Below are 18,078 nucleotides of genomic sequence, written 5' to 3'. Positions count from 1 at the left end.
TAAATCAACAATACCATGGTGACCCGTGCCAATAAAAGTTGGCTTTTGGGAGACGGGATATAAACTATATACAAACTACAAGCAGTTCACAAGAAGCAAATTCAGACCTTCACCATATATGGCATGAAAAAAAGTGATTTGCATTGTAAAGGAAACTAAAACCAGAGTAAGCAGTCCTTCTCTCCCTCTCCACCCTCCCCATGGTCTACCTGAGGTTGATATGGTAGCAGAAGTGTTGTATGAAATGAATCCATTAATATAATGAGGGCAAATCGCCCAGGTTTATTGAAGGAAAATCAGATCAAACCCACTTATAAAAATTGCCAGTCAGGATTATTTAGAGTATTCTAGAAGGCAATTTTAGAGGCTTCAAACAAAAATGTTTTTTCTATAGACGGTTATCGAAAATAGTGCGCCAGTAACCTCATTAGAAAACTCAGTTGGAGGGATCACGCCTTGTGAATGAGCTTTGATAGAAGTCAAAGTGCCTTCAATAGACTCAACACAGGTTAAACACCTTAAAGATACCTTGTCAGTTGATGGCATGTTGTTGTGCCCAAGCAGCTTATTTGTTAGTAACAGACACAATACAAAAGAAGGGGGGAGATTGCAGACTTGGTATTGCAGAAAGCCAGGGTTTGGCAGATACTTGGAGTGTAAAAGTACCCCAAAGGAATCACCTTTGTTTTGCTATAGCTTAAAAGAAGGGAGTTAAGCATCCCTAAGAGGGAACCCACAATATATGCTCTCCTAAGGTTAATCACAACACAGTCATTAGCATCAATCTTATGCCAGTTCTCTATACACCGAACCCTATGAGCCATGATTATTTCATCATGTACTGGGCTCAAATCACCATGTCTCCTATTTATCAGCCAATGTACAGTTTGTTTATTAATTGATCACATTCTTCAGTCTACAATGGGCATAGAGGTCAATTATTCATTCTTGCATCCACCTCTCTCCTTCGTAAATGCACTCACCCGATAAGTATCACTGCATCCAGTCACTCTCATTCTTCCATTCATTCATTCATCCATCCAACCATCTATTTACCTATTGATTCATTATCACCTTTGCCTAGTCACCCATCCTTACAGCAGACACACACTGAAAAAAGTAGGAAAAAATGCATTTACACATACACAATAACCAGACCTATTGGCTACTTCTGCAGGTTGCATTCTGTAATACAGGGCCCATCCAAAATGCGTTTTTGTGACCTGTGCCTACTGATGTGTGGATGAATGAATGTCTTTGTATTTTATTAACTAAAACTGTCTTAGAATATGGTTGTTACATTGAAGATTTTGATTTCTGAATTACAACCTTAAATTGCTATCAAGAATGCAATGTTGGGATGATTTTATTTTACCGTGGAATAAAATTATTTTCTTTCATTAACTGTGAAATCTTGTATGAATGGATCTTCGCTACTATCTCATTACAAAGTGAATTTCTTGTGTTCAGCCGTGCTCTACGTATCTAGCACACATAGCCCCAGTAAAGTCCTAAAAGTTGGGAACATTTGACATAATTCTTTCTAGCTTTTTCGGTTGGAGATATTGTGAATTGCACTCCATGATATTTTTAAGTTTTTCTGTATATTTCACTTGGAGGATTTCTGATACCTAACTGCTAATTTTACTTTTGTATGTAATATACGGAATGGTTAAAAGGTGATTTGTAACTTCATATGTTGCAGGGTTTTCAAAATTATTTTAATGCTTCTTGATCTTAGTTAAGGAATTTTTTTAACTAATATTTGTCAAATGTCACATGGGATCTAATATGTCAACTGTTTTACATGATCAGCAAAATATAATGAACAGAAAAAATAGAGTTTAAACACTGCATCTGTTTCCACCAAACCTTTTGCTAAATTGCTAATGTCAATGTATATGCGAAACTAGTCATTTAGAGTTCTATGACTACATTCAGTGAAATGCTGGAATAGCTTTCAGGAACTCTTGATAACTGAGAAAGTACGGTTTTGCATGTCTTTCTAGTGATAAGACCAGTCATTTACAATATTATTTGGAACTCAGCGGAGCACTCGAGTATGTTTGTAACTTATTTTGTGAATATTGCCTTTATGTAACTGTTTTGCTAAAATACGTCAAATATATATTTTTTTTATAATCTGGGACTAATTTTCGTATTTCAAAAATATTTCTAGCTTCGCGATATCCAAAACCTCCTCTTTTCCCCCTTGAGAAGCAGACGTCCGCTTTTAAGGCCTCTAATCATTTTGGTATGATAAAGATGTTTGGTTTGGCAAGTGATCTGTGATTCAGACTGCGAATACAAAACTGTACGGTTGCTGCATGCCACCTTTTGCTGATTTGACACATTTGCTTTGGAATGGAATAGAAACGCATATTTAACGCTTGCACTCCGATCTTGAGATCTAGCATTTGCATTATTGCCAGCAAATGTGTGCTTTTCTTCTGAATGTGTTGTCCGATTTTGTAATGATTTTTTTCAATTTTAGAAATAGATTTATCTGTTTTCATTTACTTGTTAGGTATTCCCATTTGAAAAGACACATTGCGCCAATTCTTACTCCTTTAACCGCTGAGGCTTTTTTAACCCCACTGCTGACCCCTTTTTTGCTATTTTGGGGTACTTAGCGTTTACGTCTCCTTAACTTTTTTTCCACGTAAAGGATGCACGCCAAGTTTGTGTCCGATTTTCCCAACACCATGAGGGTTCTCAGGGTACCCAGGGTTTGCGTGGATAGCCGAAATAGAGGTACTTTTTTTTTGGGGGGGTGGGCGGAGGGAGGAGTGGGAAAAGGTGATGTGCAAGAAAGTGCAATTTTTTTCCCCCCCAAAAATGACATTAACAAAAATTTTGGTGTCCTAAAATCGACACCTTCCCCACTTTCTGATATAAAGAGAGCTGTATCAAAAACTATTTTTACAGCAGTTTTGCCGTTTATATTAAGTTTACACTAATTTTTTTGGGTTTCACTGTAGTTCCAGTTTGTATTGGAAACAGGTGTGAAACCCACTGGTGATGACGGAACACATATATATCTGAAAAGTAGACACCCTTCTGAATTCAGCAAGGATTCATTTATGTAGATCCCTCAGGGTTTTCCCAAAGAATCTAACAATGAAAATGGGTAGGAAAAGGACAGACGTGTCAACGTGATTATTGGAATTTGTCATGATGTTCGATTTCCAAGAGCCATATACCATTATGTCTGCTCAACTATTCTGGTCGGGGGGAGGGTGGAGGACTATATAGGGTTTGCAGGTTTTGCATGAACCTGAGACACCCAGAGCCAGCAACTGAGTTGAACCTTACAATGGTTATTCATTGTATACAGAGTAATTCATATGAGGAAATATAAAGAGTGAACATTTGGCAAGAAGGAAACCTGCATACTTCTAAAAGATACATCAGATGCTACATTTAGGAGCAGTGGCTATTTATGCATTTCTGAATTTATGGGTACCATGATTCAAAGGGAGTTTTACAAAACGTCTTCTTTCTTGCATTCTGGCTCCAATTTTTGAAAACGCACAAATGCGCAGAATCCAATATTAATATCAAATGTTCTACTATTCTTTGTACCCACAGCCCCCCAGTAAAAATAGTAGCTCACTTGAATGGCTTGCTGTAGCGCTAGAGACACAATGCGCCTCTTAATGTGATCTAAAGACATATTTTATCCATCAGAATTCATTCTTTTTTAACATGGCTATCTGCAGATTTTGGGCCCTAGCTCAGCCACCACCCAGGAAACCTGCCATACCCAGACCCTTCTGAAAACTAGACCACTGGAGGTGCCAGGGTTGTGTGACTTTTGTGGTTCAAATATGTTTTGTTTTTAAACCAGAAGATATAGTAAACCTCTATCAGTGCCTAAAACCACACATTTTCCTCATGTCTGTGAGGGAAATTTCTAAATAAAACCTGTGCCACACATTTTCTCCAAGAACCCTGAATGGATGGTCACCAGTTTTTCTTTTTTCTTCGACACAGTTTAATGCACAATGTTTGGTCATTTGTGTTTTTTTTCTCCAAGACCCCTGAATGGATGGTCACCAGTTTTTCTTTTTTCTTCGACACAGTTTAATGCACAATGTTTGGTCATTTGTGTTTTCTTTTTTTTAAAAAACCTCTTGCAGCAATTTTGAAGGTACAGAGCGAAATGTGTGTATCCAATGCACATGTCAAAATGTAGATATATTTCAAACACCAAAATAGGCATGCATGGACAGTGTATGTATGTGCATGCATAACTCTTTGGACATGCACAGAGGACACTCATAAGTGTTTTTCTCCGCAAGTTCACAAACACTGGGAGGAAAACAATATTACAAAAAGTAAAATGGACACAAAATAAAACTGCACAGGACACAAAGCCCAAATTTGCATTATTCAGAGTGGGTAGGTAAACTCGCCCACTTGAGCATATCTTTCCCTGATCTGTTTCACTGGCCAGGGAGAGGGGGGTGAAAAAGTCTAAACTTTGAACTTTGGGTTAGCTCCTGCTGTGTGCCTGATTCCCCCACACCCCCATCACTGCTGACATGCAGGGGAAGACTAAACCTTAAATACCCATTTTCTTGCTCGAGTGAAATGGGGAATATGGCCCCCTTGCCCTGGCAGGGAAGCCGCTACTGCACCTAGCTCTAAACTGAGAACAGGGTACAGAAGTGGTCAAGAGAAGGTGTCAATTCATCCATTTCTCTTTGGCCAGCTGCTTTTTGCAGACAGTGAGTGCAGCTACTCACCCCTGCAGCTTGTTCAAACTGAGAAAATGGCACTGGGGCGGGTAACGGGTGACACACTCCTCCTTTGCTAGCTTCATTCTCCGAGTCCCAGAGAAGCAGGTCAAAGTCACTTTTTACCTGTTGCTGCATCCTGCTTCAAATTAAGAACTAATATTGCTATTGAGCGGTTCTAGTGAAATTTTTCCTCATGTTTTGTAAATGTCACCAGAATCATAAAATGCCTAAGTTAGACATGGCAGTCCTAATGTATTTTTTTTATATTACATGTTAGCTTGAAAAAGCTGTTTTCATCAAGTCACAGCTAGCAAAAGACATCGACTGGAATTAGAATGTTCAGGCTTTGTTTACCTTTTTTAAAAGTAGGCAATGGTAAGGAACAGTGGATTTAGGTGACTATACCACCAAAAGTTTGCGTTTTCTGCATTTGGCACATAATTTGCTACATAGTTTGCCACACAATCTACAAAATCTGTAGATTTCACCAAAAATTGTATTTCTATCTCACATGTAATGCATTATTTGCATTTTGTGCCACATAATCTAAATATTTCTCACATTTCAGTTCCTTGTGAAATTTGTTTTTTAACCACTGGATGTTGTGCGATTTAAAAACCACAAAACATGAAATATATACATATGTATATATCCTGTGTGTGTATATATTCACTGAAAAAACAAAGGTTAAAGTTATAGTAAGGTGTAATAAAATGTCATTTTGATTAAAAAAAAAATTACATCTTCAAAAATTTACTATAAAAAAGATTAAAGTAGTGTTGTAGTTAGGTGAATTTCTCAGTGACAACCTTAATGTTTTGAACTAAAAAATAAACCCACAGAAATTCACCAGTAAGCAGCACTAACTATAACTGGCATCCCACCCATGCACTGCCTATGACTTCACATATGACATGACTCATGACATGTTGTGTTGTATACATGACATCAATGATGACCTCTCAAATTACATCAATGATGACATCTAATGAGTTTGCTAATTTGTTTTACAGTTTATATAGTGGCGAGTAAATATCATGATAATTCTGCATACTTTTGTGCAGCTTGGTTATAGCTAAAGTGTGTAAGTGTTTATAAAACGCATGTGCTGCTAATGCACTATAGATGTTTAGAGGTATTGAACACGTTCTAAATTTTTGCATTCAAGAGTAACTCTATGTACGAGTGACCGTTGACTTGTGTTCATTATGCTCCATACAACATTTTGGTTCTGCAGAACAATCTTCCAACAGAAGAAAGATTCTGTGTAATAGATACTAACTTTTGTAAGCAGCTTTGAGTTATTAGTGAGAATCATGTCAGCATGATAATTTATACTTAACATAGAAGAGTGTGTGCACCAACTTCTAACCTATGTTTGCATGCTTGTTTTGCTTCAGAAGAATGGCATCCGTAAAAAGTTTCACCACGAGGTGAAGGGCACAGGTAGTTTGCTCTCTCAGGTGAGTAATATACATATGCAAAGTAGGCTGTGGGTTGAAACTGTTCTCTCAGCACATACCACTGTTCATATCCATGAGTGTACGTAGTAGAGTAAAAAAATAGAGCTCTCTCCTCCTTCTCTTCTTCCTCTTCCTCTCCCCCCCTCCACCCTCCTCCCCCTCCACCCTCCTCCCGCTCCCCGGACAGCTGGTATCCATATTTGATTGTGGAGAAATACTCACATGTTTCAGATGCCTCCCTATTGGCAACACCTATTTGTAATGGAGTGTGCACAGTGGCTGATAGCAGTATGTATTAGAGTGTGCCAGTACTTATCCATTCTATCAAAATTCCGTATATTACAGCATGCACAATGACTAATCTCTGTAGGAACACCTCACTGTTGCATGACAAGTAACCATAGCTGCACAGCAAGATAATTGGTAATCTTTTACGCTACAGAAAATTGGCAATGGAGAAACCATAGTACCATATAGATACATGTACATGAAGCAGCATATTTCCCTGAAGACACAACTGCCATATTTACTCAATTTTGCAGTACTATAATACAATTGAAACGTATTGAGCAGAGAAATCAAAGGTAACTTTAAACTTTTTTTATTAGAACAAAACAATTCAATAACATTGCAGAACTACATTAACAAACTATATCAACATCTGTGTCAAATAAAACAAAAAAAACAGCCAACTTTACTACTTTATAATGAGAACAGCTTGGTGTAGTTGCACCAACTCAGCCTGGCAAAAAGTCTTTGGTATGCCCGTTAGGCCAGCTAGCAAAAAAGTCCCAGCAACGTTTCTCATGCGTACAGTTTTTTAAAAACAAAAGAGAGTAAACAACGACTAGCTAGGGCACAGTTGACTGACGAACTGCAGATCTCGCCATGTGCCTCATATCTTTTCAACCTGGTTACACTGTGCCTGTATTTGTACTCACTGCTGATCAAGACAATAATTATGCTTGTCTTACCAAGGCTCTTTTTTTGCTGCATATGTAAGCAGATAATTATTTCCTTGGGAACAAGTTTCCATTTTCCTCTTAAAGACCAAATAAAAACAATAACAGTGATACACCTCTACATTGTCCAATCTTCACTACTCTATTCACCCACAATCCCTTTTACATCTAGCGCACCATTAACTTATTCCTCTCCCCTACAAATTCCACACACTCAACCAGTCTATTTTCATAGTTTCGCAATTAAATTATAACATGCTATAAACTCCGCTTCCATAACAGTTTCTGAAGTAACACAATCATCTTGACACACCTTTGCTAGCAATCACCAGTGTTTCTCTCTAGAAATATCAACATCACCACTCCAACATTTCATATGGTTAAAATATATCTACAGTGAAGTTCATGAGAACAGGTGAAGTTCATGAGAACAGTAGAGTTTTTTTTTTTTTTTTTTTTTTTAAATAATTTAAGAAATAGTACTTCCTTAACTTACAGGTATATACACTTTAAAACTTCATTTCTTAACACAATCTGCAAACCTTTCTCACATCTTTGTAAATAAATTGTAATGCATATATCTCAAAAGCTATATTGACACAGTTACACCGCCCCAGACAACTTTTCCCTCTATGAACATGATGTAAAGTAAGATTACAGACATTAGTACATTTACTGACACTTCATAACAAAGTTTTTATAAACTACATTATTAAACACCTGAACATGACGTTCTTTCTTAACTACAGATGAAGACCCCAGTCATTTTTCGGCTCCACATAAATTTACTTTTGCTGAGCACAACTCAACACAGACTTCCTTCTCCTCCAAAGCACCAAGGACAAACTGAGCTGTCTCTCGTTCTGCACCAAATCACATCACATCACATCATTTCTTCAACCATGTAATAAGAATGGTAACTGTTGGTTCAGCCTTGGCCTTTTTTTTACACTTTCCCCATATAATCTTGTGAGACTCTTGCAAGTTTGTAAATACCTCGTGATGGGCCCAGTAATTTTCCATGCGTGTCTGGCGGGATTGTAACATTTTTTTTAAAATAATTTTTGACCATCAACTCATCCTAATAATAATCTCACACACAAGCACCACAGTATCTAGTCCTAATTGTAAAATGTATTGTAAACTCACCTACTCACTTTTACTATTCACGATCCCTGGAGTCCTGCGAGATTGTAAAAATTAGTTAAAAACAATAAACATTGGTTATCTTCACAATAATTATCCCTTAGAACTTGCCTTTCTGCTGCCCTCTTATATAGCTTTTTTACTTAATTTCCACACCTCGAATTTTTCACAATAAACCGTAATGGCTGCCATTTCATTTCTAACAAACCAACAGCCAGCCAATCCGAGCGCTCGCTGGAGTCTCTTGTTCCCATGAGATCGTGAAAAAGCACAATCTGCGGTCAAGATCTCGCTCCCTGACGAATTTGGTGTAATTACGTTAAGCAGTTTTTGCTGTAGCCATGCCTAAAGAAGTCTAAGGGAATTGCAAGGGGATTTTGCATTTGGTGCCCTGTTTTTTTTTTTCTCGGCTCCCACTTGACAGATCACCCCAAAACTTTACAGGAAGGAACTGATGAGGATTAACCTTCTTTTTTTTTTTCTTTTTTTTTAATAGAAGGTTTCATGAAGGTTCATTCAACTGGCCAAAGTTATTAGCAAACCAAAAAACGCTCTGTCAGTGGAAAAACAGACCTAACTATAACTACCTACCTGCGATCGCCAGGTGGATGGAGATATACATAAAATCTTATTTTCTATTTAAAAAACAGAGTTTAAGCCTTTGCTATAGTTAGGAAAATGTATTTATTCTTTATATACAAACTAAATGTAAAATACACAAACATTACAAGTTCTTAAAAGTATAGTTATATCTTGAATTTCTAATTCACTCTCCATCTTCAAATCAGTATAACTTTAATCTTTATCTGCAAACAAAACTTGAATTACACAAAAACCTACATTTCTAAAGTTATGTCTTTTAATTTATAATTTACGCAACATCTTCAAATTATTATAACTTGCTCACCTTCATGCACAATGCGTTCAGCTTGGTAGCCACACTATTTTAACTGTAACTCTCCACTCTGCCATGATCCATGTTCTCAGATCTAATTTAATTTCAGTGTTTTTATAACTGATATGATTTCTCATGCTATCAGTCATGTAATATGTACAGATAAAACTAGTGCATGAAGAAGTAAATAAAGATATATTTATTTAAAGGTGGTGCGTATATCATATAATATACATTTAAGGTATGACTGACTTAAAAAATTGTAATTAGTGTATTTTTAGTTTTCTCTGTATAGAATAGAAGGAATAAATTAAGTTTTTTCCTAACTTTTTCAAAGGTTTAATCTTTGGGTTTTTCCATTGAATTTCATTTTGTAAAACTTTTTAATAAAAATTTGTTTCAAATCATAGTTTACGGTCATCGAGTGGAGTGTGGTACAATAGGTGGAGTAAAGTGCTGTTCAGTGTAGTTTTGTGGAATAGAGTAGAACGTGGTACAGTAGGGTGGCATACAGTGGAGTGGTATACAGTAGTGTAGTGGCATACAGTAGTGTAGTGGCCTGGAGTGGCAGAATGAAGTGGCATACAATAGAGGGAAGGTCAGTGAAGTGGTGTTCAGTGGAATAGCGTAGTCTGGAGTGGTGTACAGTGTTGTGATGCAGAGTCAACTGGAGTAGAGTGCAGTGAGGTAGACTGTAGTGGTGTACAGTGTACTAGCATACTATGGAGTGGCACAGAGTGGAGTGTTGTGGAGGGTAGTGGCTTACATTGGAGTAGCATAATTTCCTACAGTGGAGTGGTGTAGAGTGGATTAACAGTGTTACTGGTGTAAAGTGTTGTGATGTAGAGTGACGTGGCATCTAGTGATATAGATTAGAGGGGCGTAGTATGGCTTCTCTCACAGTGGAATAGTGTAGAGTGTAGTTGAGTGCCCTTTACATTGTAATAACGTACAGTGGATCTTCGTGGAGTGGCCTATACCAGAGTGGTGTACAGTGGGGTGGATTGGCAAGCAGTGAAATAGCTTACCGTGAAATGGTGTACACTGAAATAATGTATACTGCAGTGGAATAGCATAAGGTGAATTGTCATAAAAAGGGATTGCGTATAGTGGAATAGCCTACAGTGGAGTAACGTAGAGGTGAGGGGTGAACAGTGAAGTGGAATAGCATAGAGTGGAGTACCGTAGACTGCAGTATGATAATTGAAACGGACATAGTGCAAAATTGTGTGAACGGATGTAGATGTAATGTGGTAGGAAAATACATTATTATTAAGTGTAAATGGTCGTTTTTGGCAGTAGGTGTGAACAGATGCACATAAGGTAACATGATTAGCTAATGGCTAAGTTTACAAATATAAAAGGCGGCAATGTTGTTTTCAGCACAGTTTGGCTGTGTTGTGCGTTTTGCTGCTTTCTGGGACAAGGTGTTAAATATAGGTAAATAGTACGTTTTATTGTTCCCTGCCTATTTCCACTTTATTAAAGTGTTTCTAGTTAAAGAAATGTACTTTTCTATCACAGCAGTTTAGGGAAAACTGCACATTTATTTTTTTCTTTTTAAGCAGCGCAGTAATATGTAGGTATTACCATGCTACTCCATAGGCATTTGAAGATTTAAATATATGAAAAATACACTGTAATACACTATATTTGTAAAATATGGGATAGTAGAGAGCATTTGTAATTGTTTAACATATTTATCTTTACTTAATTTATTTTCGGTAACGCAGTACTGCACTACTTTTTTTTTTTAATGTATTGAAACCTATAAATATTTTTCCCTCCCTATTACCACTTAAGTAACGTGGTAATAGGTAGGGGAAAAATATGAAATCTAATACTGTACTTGGCATGGTCAGTGCAGGGGCCCCCCTGGCCAGCCCCATCGCTAAATGTATTGCTTTGCAGACAGTGAACTTTGCGACGGATGCTGTTCCACCCTATGCACTACAGCCTTGACACCAGCTTGACCGTGCTGTAGGCTAACACAAAATGTGCATATTTTATAAGGAAAACACTTATTTCAAGTTTTTTTTTTAATTGCATAAATCTAGTCATGAGAAGGTGTTATTGAGATGGTGTTGTAGCTGTATTGCTCATCTTTTGTAATGGCTATGATCATAACTTCATTATTTAGCAGTGTTATCCAAATAAAGAATTTAAAATTAACATTCTGTGATAAATTGTAATTTGATTTATTTAATGTTTTGTTTGCTACATTGAAAAGTATATAAACCATAAACGACTAGCTTTGCATTGTTGTATTGGTTTCCAGCAATAAGTTATTTGGCACATTCACAAAACACTGACGTTTTTATTGAAAATTGTTTGGTTTCCATCAAGTTAAACAATTTTTCTCTCAATTTCTTCATTTCAGAAAAATTGGAAGTTGCACCCCCATCGTCTGTACAGCTGAGGCATGGTAATTTTGTTTTTTAAATTAGTGTTTAAATTGTGTTCCAGGTCACAGATACCTTTAGCATGCATCTCTGCATCGTGCAAGGTTTGTGCCGTCCAGAACCCTGATTGTTTCCTCGTACCACTTTCCATGCAAGGTCCATTAATACGGCAGAGAACATCTGCCTGCAACCACAACTGTATTTCATATTCATTTTGAATGGTTTATTTCTTTGGGTTTCTTTAATAGTGCAATGTCATTTCCCTTGTTTGCAGGGTCTAGGGCACCATTACGTACATTTTAATTTAATCATTTTGATGAGAACATAATGGAATAAAGCAGATTGATATAGCACAATCCGTTATGGCTCGCCGCTTTCTCACTGTACAGAAAGTGTGAGGAGGAGTGTGGGGGGTGGGGATGTGTGTGTGTGTGTGTGTATATATGTATATATATATGTGTGTGTGTATATATATATATATATATATATACATGCATACATATATTATTTGTTACTTTTTTTCCACTTAAAAAAACAAAGATACAGAAATGTTATAGTTAGGCTCACATTTTAAGCATACAAAACCATAGAAATTCACCTGTTAGTCATCTCAAGTAACCATAACTCGTGGCCTAAGGTAACTATAACTTGTGCCCCCACCATGCAGTTTTTTTTGTCAAAATTTTTACTGCAAATATGACATTGATATTATCAAAGATGTCATGAGTGTCGTAATTTGTGGGGTACTTAGCAGTGCATGGTGAGGGCACGAGTTTAAGTTACCTTAGGGCACACGTTATAGTTACTTGAGATAACTCTAACTGTAACAGGTGAATTTCTATGGTTTTGTACTTTTAAAATGCGAGCCTAACTATAACGTCCCTGTAACCTTTGTTTTTTTTCAGTGAATTTCTTTTTTTTTTTTTTCTTTTTTTTTATTTTTATTTATTTTTTTAAATATATATATATATATATATATATATATATATATATATATATATATATATATATATATATATATATATATATACATACACACACACACATATATATAAAGGCTATGATGAATGATATACTTAAAATGAGATATTTCCAGACAAATTGAAAAGAGTGAGATCACCTTTCAGTATGAACCTTAAACCTTTGAAGTTTAAAAGAAATTAAAGAAAGAAAATGACCATGGACACACCTGGAGTAGAACCCTCAACTTTCAGTGTGAGGGTCTGTGACAACCTTCAGGCCATAAATGACTCCTTACTTGGATGCTTCCAGACACGCCTATGACAGTCAGACAACTCATGTGATTGGAAAGAAACGTGAATGTTCTATCACTAAGAAGGTTTAACAGTCAAAACACTAGTAAATAAACAAACGCACTACCAAGCGATACTAGGATTTGAACCACAGCCTGCTGAGTCACAGCACAAGACCTTGCCCATTAGGACAGAAGTAACTCTGTTCTGCATCAAAATGTGTCTATAAAATTGGTACTAAACATCTTGGTAGTTTGACTCTGTGAAGTCATTGCATGGAGAGACCATTGCAATGTCAATCTCTCTCTCTTTCTCTTTCAAGGGATGGAAGAGAGAGTGACCGGACTGCGTAAAGACCCTCATGTCCCCAGCAGTCCTGGCCGGCCTCTCCATGTCCTGAGGGAGCCAGCATTGCTCCCACAAGCAGGGAGCTGCTTTAAATAGCAGCTCCCTGCATGTAGGAGAAATGTTTTACTCGTTTTCATGCGTGCAGGGAAACAGATGAAAACTTCACTTTCTGCAAGTGAGAGCTGTTTCACAACTCTCACTTGCAGAAAGTGAAGAGTTTGCTCTGACTTGGCGGGAGCTGTCAAAGCTCCCATTAAGCAAAAGCATACAGCTATGTCCCAATGGCGGGCACCCAGGGACACAGCATGAGCCGGCCCTGGGGGGGTGGCAGTCCCCAGAGCCATATATGGATCCACAGGGGGGAAGGGAAAGGGGATAGGGATGGGGAAGGGGAGGGGGCTGTGCGTGGCACTGCTCCAACCTCTACAACCCCGGGGAGGTGGTGGTCCCGAGATCCAGGGTCCACAACAGACCCCTTTCACTCTATTATGTGAGCCCCGGGGAGGTGGTAGTCCCTAGGGGAGGCAGCCCCCCCAACCCTCACACCCCCCGCATTCAATTGCATTAAGCCCTATAGAGGTGGCGTTCCCTGGGGTTTGGGGACGGGGTAGATGCCCCCGCCACATTGAGTTTCATTAAGCCTGGAGGAAGTGGCACACCCCGGAGCTGCCGTGGTGGGGGTCAGGGTTGTGGAGATTTCAATTTAATTAAGCCCTTGGGAGGTGGTGGTCCCTGGGGCTGCAGCAGGGGCTGGGCGCTCCCTTTGCATTCATTTTCTTTAAAGCCCTGGGGTGGAGGCAGTCTCCAGGGCTGTGGGGGGCCAGGCCCCCGTTCAATTTCAGTAAGCCCCGGGGATGTGGTGGTCCCTGGGGTTGCCTGGGTGAGAGGGATGGGGTTAGACTGGCCCCACATTCCAAATTTCGATGCCCCTGGGACCTGAAGTACCCGACGGCTTTTTAAAAACAAGCACAACAACCCATGCTGTTTAAAAAAATAAAAAAATAATAAAAAAAATTCTGGCGAATTCACAAAATCAAAGCAAAATAATTTTTGAAAAAAGTGATTTTAGCCCCGGGGAGGCGGGTGGGGGGGGAGGGAGAAAAGTCCCTTTGGGACCCCAGCACCAGAGCTAAGGGGTCAGGATGACTGTACTCTGGTCCCTTGTCTTATTTGTTTCCTTTTTTTGTGAAAGATGGCTGCTAACACTTCCTTCGCTTTTTTCTATGGAAACATGGTCCTAACTGTAACTACCTAGTTCAACCACCACTAGATAAAACATATGTATGTATAAACCTAGAAAATCTGCATTTATAGTTTGTTATTTCAAGTATTTCATTTATATTTTTAATGACGTGATAGAAGTGGTCATAAGTGCTGTAATAAATGTGGTAATTAGCAGTGCATGGTGAGGGCATGAGTTATAGTTTCCTTAGGGCATGTGTTAGTTACTTGAAACAACTCTTACTATAACTGCTGAATTTTGATGGTTTTGTACGAGTAAATTCAAAACCTAACTATAACGTCCTAGTAACCTTTTGTTTTTTTTCTGTGAATTTCTATTTTATTTTTACTTAAAGTAATTTTAACTATAACCACCCAGCCTTGTGCCGCTGTGGTTGGCTGCAAAGCCTATCCTTTGGCCAGACCCTGCAGTCAACCCCTTATTAACACCCTACCATGCGCATGGCCTTTGGCCATTGTGCAGGAGGGGCGGCTTGGTGGCAGGGCCTGGCCTGTGGCCAACCCCTATAACCACCCGGAGAGTTTCTTCTAGATTTAGATGAATGTTATACTTAGAATGAGATATTTTAGGACAAATTGAAAAGAAAAAAATATTTGTCAAGTAAAAAGAGTGATTACATTTCGGTATATATCTTAAATATATGAATTTGAAAAGTAATTAAAGCATGAATGTGACTACTGACATACCTAGACTGGAACCTTCAGGGTGAGGGCCTGAGACCTTAACTTCTGGGCCACAGGTGACTCTGCTATGCAGTTTCCAGACATACATATGACATTCAATTCAAAGATTGTTTTTTCATGGCGATAAAATTTAAATGTAGGAATGTTTAACAGTTAAAACAGTAGTAAAAAAAAAAAAAAAAAAAACATACGCACTGCATGAGACACTTGGTTTTTGAACCTTCAACCCACTGTGTGACCGGTTAAGAGCTTTACCAGTAGGCCAGAAGTGATTCTGTTGTGCTGTGTATTAAAACGTAAGTATAACATTTGAATCAAACTTCTTCTTTGGAGACAGAGGGAGGGGTGGGAGGAGAGAGAGAGAGAGAGAGAGAGAGAGAGGAGAAGAAGAAAAGAAACCGGACCGTGGGGGGAGCCTGAGGGTCCCGTGGTCCTAGCAGGCTCCCCACGTCCTCTGAGAGTCGACATTCCTCCCTTAAGCAGGGAGCTGCTTGAAATAGCAGCCCCCTGCTTGTGAGAGAAATGTCTTAATCAGTTTCTCTTCACCCATATATGCATGCAGGGAAACAGATGCAAGCTCCGCTTTCTGCAACCAAGAGCTGTTTGACAGCTCCCGCTTGCAGAAAGTGGAGTTATGTTTGCTTTTGCTTGGTGGGAGCTGTCAGCACCAACCAACCAAGCAAAAGCAAACAGCTACCTCCCGAGAGTGGCACCTTTGGAGGTAGTAGGAGTCGGCCCTGGCAGGTAACGGTTCCCAGGCCATCTGTGGCTCTATGAGGGGGACTGCGTGCCCCCACCCTCCCTAACGTAGTACTTAGCCTGGTGGAGGTGGTAGTCCCTGGGGCTGCAGGGGTGGGGGTGAGGTCCCAAGGGGACCTGCATTAATTTTATGTTTACCCTGGGGAGGTGGTGGTTCTCGGGGCTGCGGGGGTCCCACATGCCCCCAGAATTAATTTACCATGATTTGCCCCTGCGAAGTGGCATGGCACGAGCGGGCCCAAGAAGGCCTTCTCACATACATATTTTTAAGTGCCCAGGGAGGCGGCTGTCCCAAGGGCTTTCATAAGCCCTAGGAGTGGGGGGGCCCGTGCCCCATTCCTATTTTATGGGAATTACTCTGAGCCCAGGCCCACCGGGGGGGCAAAAATAAAAGCGATCACTGTGAGATTCACAAATATTTATGATTTTTCACAGAGATTTCTTTACAAAAAAATGCTTTTTAGCCAAGGGAGCCTGCAGAACCCTTGCACCAAGGCTAGTGGGGTAAGGTAAAGGTACCTTGCCCCCTTTTCTTTTTTTTTTTTTTTAATGTTTACTTTTGATTCTCAATGGCTGCCAACCCTTCCTGGTTGAAGTGTTGGCTGCCAGTCAGATCTCTGCATGAAATTGTTGGTATTTACAAAGTCGTCGCTACCCTAGATATACAAATTTGGATTTCCTTTAATTTCTCCTGAACTACGAAACAGATTTACACCAAATAAGAAAAAGGCTGATCTGCAGAACAAGAGCTACTTTCTGCCACATTTGGTGTAATTCCGTTCAGTGTTTCACGCTGCAGCCATGTCTAAAGAGTCTATGGGAATTAACATTGGAAAAGCAAATTTTTTTTTTTTTTTTTTTACCCCTCCTTTTTCTCGCCCCTGTTTGACGGATCACCCCGAAACTTACCATGCCCAAGACCCTAAAGGGCACTTTAAAAAAAAAAAAAAAGTTTTTTGAAAGATTTCACGGTGCCAAAGATATAAGCAAGTAAAAATATGCTTTTTCAATGGAAACCAGGTCCTGACTATAACTAGCAACTGGTGTCCTCCAGTATGTAATTTAAACAAAAAAAAACACACACACCCCACCCCCGCCTTCTCTCCCTTTAAATCTATAAACTTTTATCTCTATCCTACCCTCTAGAATCTAAAAACCTTCACCTCTAACCGCTCCTGAACTTAAAAACCCCTTAACATGTTGTAAATTAACTTCAGAGTCCATTATGAAAACATTAAGTTAGCCTATCTGCCTTTGGTCCACATACAACATGCCATTATTTTTCTCAGAATTTGAGAAAGTGGCATCTCATCTAAACAATGATTTGACATACCATCAGACACACGTTTGCCACAAACAACTTAATACCTACATTTCAAGATTTAACCGCAGACATGTAACATAAACATATAGGGCCTGATTACAACTTTGGAGGAGGTGTTAATCCGTCCCAAAAGTGACGGTAAAGTGACAGATATACCACCAGCTGTATTACGAGTCCATTATATCCTATGGAACTCGTAATACGGCTGGTGGTATATCTGTCGCATTTGGGACGGATTAACACCTCCTCCAAAGTTGTAATCAGGCCCATAATCTTTGTTGACAATTTTATCTTTCTGATTTAGACCGGTTGTATTGCAGATTGTGGAAAGTCCCCCACCAGATTTTGACATGCAGGCTAAAAGTCATTGGTCAGTACCCTATATAAACCCCTTAAATTGACAACTGAGTTGGAGCGACCTTTGCACCAGGTTATCAGGAGAGGTCCTGTCAGACTGCCGGAACCTCAAATTTATGCCAAAAGTCCATCCAGCAGTGAGAGGAGCTGATACAGCTGATTGTGTGGTTTCCTCTTAAGGGAGCACTGTCTCATGGCTGACACCTGAGACACACAATTGCTCTCCTGTGAAAAGGTATGCAGTGCACAGGTCCCCAAGAAACTCTGGCATTTTAGAAAATTAGTTATTCCATGCTCGCATAGTGTAGCGCATAGAAATAGTTACAGTATTGTAGGCTGTTAGGAACAATCTAACACGTTAGTACTGCTATTTTTATTCTGTCTGCATGCAACATGCATAAGATCTGTTTGTTTTATTTTAAAAACACATTTTATTATTTTTTCTTTATAGAACCAGCATTAAGTTTCACAGTGGTGCATAACATTAGAACGTATCGC

At 39.0% G+C, this 18,078-nt stretch overlaps 1 protein-coding gene across 2 annotated transcripts in view; it reads left to right on the top strand.

The window, feature by feature from the left end:
• Nucleotides 1-18,078, top strand: part of TMEM65 (transmembrane protein 65) — a 188,875-nt gene that overhangs the window by 56,352 nt on the left and 114,445 nt on the right. The window contains exons 2-3 of one of the 2 annotated variants that reach the window (XM_069220716.1): nucleotides 2,180-2,254; nucleotides 11,592-11,636. In XM_069220716.1, the coding sequence (XP_069076817.1) occupies nucleotides 2,180-2,254; nucleotides 11,592-11,636 (120 nt within the window). The remainder of the gene's footprint in view (nucleotides 1-2,179; nucleotides 2,255-11,591; nucleotides 11,637-18,078) is intronic. The other variant, XM_069220717.1, reaches the window with a different exon arrangement.

This window comes from Pleurodeles waltl, chromosome 2_2 (genome assembly GCF_031143425.1).
Source record: "Pleurodeles waltl isolate 20211129_DDA chromosome 2_2, aPleWal1.hap1.20221129, whole genome shotgun sequence".
Lineage (NCBI taxonomy): Eukaryota > Metazoa > Chordata > Amphibia > Caudata > Salamandridae > Pleurodeles > Pleurodeles waltl.
The sequence above is the reverse complement of the archived record's forward strand: the minus strand, read 5'-3'. Positions and strand labels throughout refer to the sequence as shown.